The sequence below is a fragment of the Homalodisca vitripennis genome, chromosome 4, assembly GCF_021130785.1.
Source record: "Homalodisca vitripennis isolate AUS2020 chromosome 4, UT_GWSS_2.1, whole genome shotgun sequence".
Taxonomy (NCBI): Eukaryota; Metazoa; Arthropoda; class Insecta; order Hemiptera; family Cicadellidae; genus Homalodisca; species Homalodisca vitripennis.
This window is the reverse complement of record NC_060210.1, coordinates 88,788,325-88,797,270: the sequence shown is the minus strand read 5'-3', so window position 1 is coordinate 88,797,270 and position 8,946 is coordinate 88,788,325. Positions and strand designations below refer to the sequence as shown.

Genomic DNA, 8,946 nt, shown 5'->3' with positions numbered 1-8,946 from the left:
CCAGTTAAAATAGGTAAAATCGATTTAAGATCCATTACTTTTGGTGGTAACGCCGTCGTTAAATTGTCAGCAATATTGTGACAGATCTGAACATAAACTGCAACACAAGATTGAAGGCGTAACCTGACTGCAATTTCCTCATTGAGGTACTATATTTATATTTTAGTTCTCCGGATTAAAAGAAAAATGTGGTACCTTATTTACAAAAAATTTTAAATACAAACTGGAGTCCGGGCAAGGGCATGGCAGTATATATCTGTGCAGTGTTCATATCATATGTTCAACAATACTCGTATGTTGCCTGTGTTTTGGATTTGTAAGATTGTAAACGTTGTAATACTAAAATTATTTTAAATCACTACATAAATATAAAATCGACCATAATACAAAACATATCATTGCAAGCCTGGACTGTAGCAAATAAACTGTTGTTTATTGCACTTGGTCCTGAGATGTACTGTTTAAACTTTGCATGAGTATGGAAGATAAGTTTCTTGTGATAACAATAGTATTAAAATTTCAATTAACGCCTCTTTACATTATTAACAAATAATAAAGCCGAGTAACTACACTTGCAATGATATATATATCGTACTATAATATATCATACTTAATTTAGTCTATTTAAAGAAAATTACGTAATATTTGATTCTGAGTGATGGTTAGGTTAATAGTTAAACTTATATTTGACGAAACTCTATATAAGAGCAAATATTATCAAACTACTTAAAAGATAGTCCACTAACAGAAAACGTGTTATAATATTTGCAGGGACCAGGAACAAAAATTTAGTTTTGATCTTGGAATAAATACATATTTTATTTACGTAAATTGAGCTGTCTGTATTAAGAAGGATGATATGTTTTCCTCGGCCAGTTTAGGATGATTGAAACAATTAAGGTAATGTTTAAAAATGTAAAATGTTATGGTAATTTCGTAATGTTAGCCATATTTTATGCATGCTACTATTTTTGTCTGCAATAACCACTGTGGCTTTTAAAACTGTTTTGATTTCACATTATAACTAATGTTTCAATAAGACGTACTAGCGTGCGAAATTTAAAGCCAACTTTTAACAGTTTCTCAATTATGAATTCGTTTCTGCAATTACGTAAATGTTTTCCTAACATTTGTGACACCCCCGCGTGCAGCGTGTGACACGTCATAGGCACTCAATAGGGTACATGGATAGCTATTTGAAGTTTTCAACGCATAGCTGAATAAAATGAAGTAGTTTAGAGGAAAAATAACGTCCCCAGCACAACATTCACAAACATAAAGTCAAAGTCAAGTCTTTTATTGCCGTTGATAATAATACAATTATGTGGCAAAAGTCATACCGAATAAATCTATAATTTTTACATTCGTTCACAATACCACATTCAGACATACAATCGTTACATTCATCCATACCACTTACTCGCCAATTCTCTCCACCGCAAACGCCAGTGTCAGTCTTCTAGATTGTATGGCTATAATTTATTTAGGCTCATACAAATATACATAGCCCCTCAATATTAGTGTTCTATCGGGATCTTTATAAAACGTTAGGCTATGTTATGTTTAAGAAGCTTATTTCTATTGCATTACCTAGCTCTCCCTGTGACACAAATGTAGATATCAGAAAAATGTATTTTTTTTTTAATTTTATGCTAGCAGAAAACTCTTTAAAATATACGCCTGGAAGTTCTTTTAGTCGTCATGCGTTTTATAGCTTTTTAATTTTTTTACTAAAAATGAAATCTTTTAAAATGTATTTTTATACAGATTGGCTGAGCTTTATTTTCATTTCTCTCTGTATGTTTGCTCGATATCTAGAAAACGAATTAAAATATAGATTTGAAATTGAGCATGAAGCTGAATTTATATATGAATTAACTGAATTCGATGATGGTGCCTGTCGCTCCAGAGGATTTGGTTGAAGGTTAGCGAATATTTTTATCAGGACTTATGGGTAACCATGATGGAAAATAGAAACTAGCAGAATGTAAATATTTTTAAACATACTCAATATACCCATAAGAGGTTCAAACGTGATTTGTTACACATGGAGCCTTAACATCCCTACACACAACACACAAATTTATAGTGCCTTAGTGTGTAAACTTTTATTATTTAAACGCTGATATAAAACTCAATGTAATGAAAAAAAATACTTTACAGTTATGTCATTAAATATTTACCATTAAAAATAAAATGTACAATTATCCTCCATGATTTATTGGATCTGTGCAGGATCTTTGTCCTCCATGAAATATACTTGAATAAGACACATTCTACTTTTATTAGACCAGGTATTCTTCTATCACAAAACCAATTGCAATTTATCTTCTTTTTATTTTTAATGAATTTTTAATATTTAGGGCATTTTAATTTCTGCTGAAATTATTATTTGGAAAAATATCAAAATAAAAAAAAAAATAACCAAAATATACGGGTTCGGTGTTGGTGGAAAATATTTACAAACCTGCAAGTGCTCTAGTGCGTGGGCAACGATTCTGTATGACCCATTTTGTACACTGAGGAACCAAAATAAATATTTGATATGAAAGGCAAAATAGATTTGTTGAACTATTATAATACATATTATTCATATACACTGCACGAGAAAGAAAAGCAGAAGAGTGGTATGATTCCACCACATTGAAGTCATTGAAATATTCAGCCAACTGCAACGCAAAACCCTGAAAGACGCGTTTTTTAGTAGAGTTCATAATTTATTTCACGATCTGGCGTTGAGAAAACAGCGTTATCACAACTGTTTATTACTTATTTGTGAGGAGTTGGAAGTTGCCTGCCGTCTCCCAGCGCAGCGCTTCTACGGTAACGTGCTCTTACATTACTTGCCACAACACACTAGATTTTTAAAGTTAAGATTTTATGTTTTATTGAGACTTAAATAGATTAATAGTTTAGAAAACCGATTAAATAAACAGTACTCTAAATAACTGTAAAAGGCATTTTAATACTAACATTGCGTTAGTACAGAAAACATATTACTAGAAGGAATGTGTTTCGTTTAGAAAGTTAATAACTTTTACTTCAGATCAAACAAAATTTTTCACGTCCAAAATAATCCACTATGTTATAAAAGTGATATTAATTAAATTAGACCATCAATATAGACGCATCAAATTTCCAGTTATTGGAAGGCCTAGCCAAAATTTTCAAAATTGAAATGGACGAATGCCTCTGTTACTCTTGAGAAAATACTTAAGGAATTATGTCGTTCAAGGTCAGAAGCAAACTCAAAACAATTAATATAAAAGTATATTATGTATTTTTAAAATACATTGACATCGTATTACTGTATTATGACAGTTAATATAATTCAACAGTAACCTTAGCTTATGAAACACAATTTTTGGATGTTCAGCATTTCACGCTTGTGTTCTAAAACCAACAAAGTATCACCACGAACCCAGGAAACCGTGAACGAAGGGTTTGGTAATGAACGAAATATGGAAGAAGAAACATAATATTTCTGCTGAGTGTTGTACATACCAACAAATATATAGTCTCTAACGAAACACGCTAGAGAATTCATTTTAAATTGTTAAAAACTACATATATTACAAAAAAGTATTTTTGTAGATTATTTAATGACATTTACATGAACTATTTATCCTTTCCTCTGCATAAAAAAAAAACACTTTTACTCGATATAATTTGTTTTCGCTTAAGTGATAAACAAATAAACAGCATACGGTTTTTAAACAGTTGGTCAAACATGCCTTTAAATATTATTTATTGTTAAGATAAGAAATATGGTCGGGTTACACTGGGCATCCCTCGTTACCTACAGTGCGTCATAAAGCATGACTAATATTTCAGGAATTAGTTCTGAATTTAAAATTAATATAAAACGTAGATAGAACATAATTATCTGAGAACGCTTTCTGTATGTGTTCCATAAAAAAAACATTTTGTATTTATAAGATAGTTAAGTTACAATAAAACTTACAGTACAAATGTTATGGATCACCAAAAGTATAACTGTAGGACCAGATTATGCTATTTAGGCTTTTAAAATAGTGACAGTTTTCAACTTCCGATCCATAATTTCCATATATAAAGAATATATACTTTCCGTTGAATTATATCCAAACACTTTATTTCTATAAATTCGTCACAGCATTGTGATCAATTAGTTTAACTTCTGAAAGCTTCAGTACACTTCATTTATTCATGTTTAGCAAAACAATTTACCGTCTTTAATAGTAAGCATTAGAGTTCAACGAGAACAATTTAAAATTTACAAAAATCTTTGTAAAACTAATATTATTCTTTTGCTTCAAAGCAGCCATGATGTTTCCACTGTCGCTGACAGGAGTGTGGTTGGGGGACGTGCTCGTGCTCACAGCTACGCTGCTCTACCTTATCTACAGCTGCTTGACAAGCACCTCGGACTACTTCAAAGTACGAGGTATCCCCTACTTGAAGGCAGCATTTCTCGTGGGACATCATGCTCTCATCACCAAGTCTTCCATGGACTTCTCTCTGTTCCTCTACAAAAGCCATCCCCGAGAGAGGTTCTTCGGCTACTTCCAAGGCAGGGTCTGTAAGTCCTAACTCACAATTGCTTTTAAGGTCAGATATAGGTCCAAAGTCGTTCATCTCAATGATTTATTTAATTTGTTGAAGATACCTACGCTGCTGGTAAAGGATCCAGAACTACAACAGCTGATCAAGACCAAGGACTTTGTCCATTTTCAAGATCAAGGATCGCGTACTATAGGAGGAGACTTGCTGTCGACAAACCTCTTCAACGTGAGAGGCAAAACTTGGAGGGCCCTCCGAATCAAGTTGACACCTTCCATCACCTCTGACAAGCTAAAGCTCATGTTTTCGCAAATAATAGATAGTGGAGATCGCCTTTTGCAGAACATCGAGAAATCCTATTCCGGAGAGCCGATTCAAGTGAATACAATGACCTTTAATTTTGCTATCGAAATGATCGCTAGCTGTGCATTCGGTCTGGATTCAAGCAAGGATTATACTCAAACCGCCGAATTCATCTCTAGAAGTAAATCAGTTTACATTTCTGGATACAGAAAGATCTTTAGAGACCTGATTAATCTCTTTGCTCCTAAGGTAATCAACCTTTTGGGATTAAGCATTCTCCAACCAGGCACTAATAAATACTTTCTGACCTTGATAAAGAAAAACAAAGAATACCGAAAGATAAGTGGTATTAAGAGGAACGATTATTTCCAGCAACTTTTGACCTTGCAGGAAGCCGTGGAGACAGCAGAAATTGTGATTTCATCTAGAGTAATCGATAACAAGGAAGAAGACCACATTATCAATCAAATGCACCATTTCCCACAACATCCTTACGCCAAGAATACAAAACGTAAGTAAAATTTAAATTAATCATGTTTATTTATTTAGACTTTTTCTGTGACCTTATAAATTAGCAATATTATTCTGAATATGATGACAATTAAGCTTTAATAAATATATAAACTTAATGCAAATATGCATTGTATTTCACAGAATGTCGTTATAGTAAAAACAACACTACAAAATACCTACACCGAGGGAATATTTTACATTTTCGACCAGTATCCTTTATTTAGTGGTGGAGCTAAATAATTCAACCAATATTAATCGAAACATGTATTATTCAAAGAAAACGGTTATATAAAGTTTTTGATCTTTTGCAGAAAATAGAATAACAAAAATAATAGATTTGAATCATCAGTGTTTAGTATCTCTTTAAGTACGTTATCAATGTTACAGATTAATTTAACGTTTTTTACAGTATTGACAGATGAATGCATAACCTCACAGGCGTTCGGGTTCCTGTGGGGCAGCTTAGACGCGGTATCGAGCACTTTAACCTTCGCCCTGTTCCACTTGGCTAAAGATCAAGTGATTCAAGAGAAGGCGCGGAAGGAGGTAGAAGACAATTTGGTGCTTCACGAGGGTTGGACTTACCAATCGGTGCGAGAAATGGTTTATCTGGACCAAGTGTTGCAAGGTGAGATGTGATCGAGGAACAATAGTTGACAGGTATGGAGTTATTGATTACATTCGACACCAGAACTAAAATATGTAATAACAATTTCCCCGACTTAATTCTCTTTACACTAGTTTATACATTTACTGGAAACAACTTAAATCGATGTTGCACTTAAAGATGTGCAATCCTTTGTATGTCAAGGAGCGGCCGAATATTGAGATAACAGGGGCTTTTGTATAACTAGTATAATCGAAGGTAAAAGATCGATAGGCCTATTTCATCGCAGGAGTGGCTGTTGGATATCGCTGAGCTCTCATAGTGTAACAGGTTTCTATAAACTTAAACATGAGGAAATTCTGTCCCTTTCCCACTTTGACTGAAAGAGAATGGAAGAGATCCGCTTACCCGGGGACAGGATTACAGTTGGTAACCAGTAGGAAGTAATCGGACGAAGGACGAAGAGAGGTCATTGGACTGCATTCGAGGAATATCGTAGAATAACCAATAGCCACTTATAAAAGAATATTTTATTGCCGTCGAGGTATTAAATGGGTTTCCTAACATATTGAATGCTTTTATATGTTGTATAAATGGTAAAACACAAAAATGACAAATCATAAAGAGTTTGTGTGACTCAAAAGAACAATATAAAGGTCAATGCATGATAGTCGTGTCTGGCAAGGTGAATTTCAGTGAAAGTTGTTAAGATTCAATTTGACCAAAGCAAGTTTCAGTTTGACAAGGAAGAAAGGACAACTAAACATTATTTAAAGACACTAGGTCAACACAAAAGTCAAGAATAATATATTGTAAACAAACGTGAAAATATAATAATTTAAGTTTTACTGGACTGAAATTTTAAAAGGACCACACAATGACAGGAATTTAAATATAATATTTATACTTAGAGCTGACAACCATCTATGTTTCCCTGTTAACAATGTTTTGTTAACAAATGTTATGTTTCCCTGCATGCCACATTTTACCGATTTTACGAAAATCACGCACCATAAAACTCATTCCTGTAGAAATGAAATTCCCTTCAAAATTTAAAATGTACATTACAAAATATTTCTCGGCATATCTTGCCATATGATACGTTCATATTTATTTAATTAAATTGGGTTTCATATCACTGTTTAAATAATAAAACTCTACACAACAAGCAACTGTGAAATGATGTATGTATAGGTATATGGATGGTAAGTATAAAATATGTCTTAGTATGTTATATATTTGAATATTTAATGCGTATATTAGTTTTGCTTACAAATTTGTTTTGCTATTTCCTCTTTGCCATCATGGTTACCCATAAGATCAATATATAAATATCCGCTAACCCTCAGCCAAATTCTATAGAGTAAGATGGCTATCTTTGAACTCAGTGTTCCTCAAATAAAAACTCAGCCGCAAGCACAGGTTCAAGTGTATATGTCAGTTCGTTTTCGAGATATCGTGCGGACAGACAGAGTTTTATGAGTTCAAAAAATGCGTTTTATGAGCATTTCAAATAATCTGATGTTTACAGAGACCCTTAGGATGTATCCCAGCATGCCTTTACACTTCCGAGAATGCACGATGGCATACCGCATCCCCCGCTCAGACGTAGTTGTGGAGAAAGGGACAATCGTGGCCATCCCCGTCCGGGGTATCCATATGGACCCCGAGTTCTACTCTGACCCAGAACGGTTTGACCCCGACAGATTCAAGGGAAACAACTATAAGCCCAGTCAAATCTACATGCCTTTCGGGGATGGTCCCCGTATCTGTATAGGTGAGTATTTTTTAGTTCAACATTTTTATAACTACATTTAATGTTGAAAAGCACATGAATATTGGATGGCAGTAGTAAACCAATATGTAGTATTAAAAGAAATTTCAAAGTATTTAGGTGTAAAGAAGTAAAATCCTTTTATATTAGTCAAATTTTGTTACTAAAATTTAAGTTACATTTATTGAACAACTGCATCGTTCTTTTTTAAAACAATGATTTTTAATCAGATGAAAATACTGTTTTTCAAGATAAATGATACACCCAATTAAAGTTTGGTCAGGTAATAATTAGGAGGCGCAATGGAGATTTAGTAGTGGACTTCATAAGTGGGCGATTGAAAATGTTAGATTTATCACTACAAAATTATTCCTATTGGGTTTTAATTATCGATCAACACGGTGGATTGAATAAAATAATAATGGATTATCCAGTATACTTTTTTTAAGGTGACGGACAACAGCCGCGCTGCTGTTTTCAAAGGATATGACCATAATTTTCATTTTCAATCAACATCTTTATTATACTCATAATTACTAGTAATTCTGGGAGAATTCCAAATGATTTACCAACAACATTTATGATGACAGAACTAACAATTCTCAGGAAAGTAAATGGTCTTTGTCAATTCCAGCCATGAGGTTCGCCACATTAGAGATGAAGGTGTGTTTGGCGAAGATATTGTCAAGGTACACCCTCCAGGTCGACAGCAAGACTCAAGAGCCCTTCAAGTTTGACCCTTCATCGTTCACACCAAAGCCCTTGGGGGGCGTCTGGCTCAATCTAGAAAAACGTCAAGGTTTCGTCGTTTGATGTGCCTTGAGCGCAGTAGTGTCTGTCATATTATTTATTTTTTACTTAGGTTTATTAAAATTGCAATATAGAAATGAATGCACTATATGATTTCTAAAAATAATTTTTGTCTTTTTCAATTCATAAAAAAATCACCAAAACAGAATTAACTCCAAAAAAATTTGGTATAGTTATTTTAAAGTAAAAAAATTAAATACGAAACTATAATTGCAGTAAGTTGCTAATACATTCAAACTTACATGCGCTGATAAAAATACTATTTAAAATATACATTGTTAACTTGAAATGTGTTATTGTTTGAAATTTAAGCATTCCTCAAATTTAAGTGGTAAGTATAAAAAATTACACTTCTAACATTTGTTTTAATACTTGTTGATGGGATTGCAGATGACTC

The 8,946-nt window shown here is 33.3% G+C and overlaps 1 protein-coding gene across 3 annotated transcripts; it reads left to right on the top strand.

Annotated features, from left to right (window-relative positions):
- The first annotated feature begins 2,756 nt into the window (after positions 1-2,756).
- LOC124359729 (probable cytochrome P450 6a14) lies at positions 2,757-8,655 on the top strand. 3 transcript variants are annotated; one of them, XM_046812709.1, is made up of 6 exons: positions 2,757-2,823; positions 4,304-4,557; positions 4,645-5,356; positions 5,768-5,986; positions 7,497-7,742; positions 8,374-8,655. In XM_046812709.1, the coding sequence occupies exons 2-6, from the start codon at positions 4,306-4,308 to the stop codon at positions 8,550-8,552; spliced, it is 1,608 nt and encodes a 535-aa protein (XP_046668665.1). In that variant the 5' UTR covers positions 2,757-2,823; positions 4,304-4,305; the 3' UTR covers positions 8,553-8,655. The 3 variants fall into 3 exon arrangements, with proteins under 3 accessions (XP_046668665.1, XP_046668666.1, XP_046668668.1); XM_046812710.1 differs by having other exon boundaries at positions 2,762-2,823; positions 4,301-4,557; XM_046812712.1 differs by lacking the exon at positions 2,757-2,823 and having other exon boundaries at positions 4,325-4,561.
- Positions 8,656-8,946: the final 291 nt, after the last annotated feature.

Coding starts and splice junctions, on each gene's coding strand:
- LOC124359729 (XM_046812709.1), top strand. CDS start 4,306: ATGATGTTTCCACTGTCGCTGACAGGAGTGTGGTTGGGGGACGTGCTC. Junction 4,558..4,644: donor TCGGCTACTTCCAAGGCAGG/GTCTGTAAGTCC, acceptor AATTTGTTGAAG/ATACCTACGCTGCTGGTAAA. Junction 5,987..7,496: donor TCTGGACCAAGTGTTGCAAG/GTGAGATGTGAT, acceptor TGATGTTTACAG/AGACCCTTAGGATGTATCCC.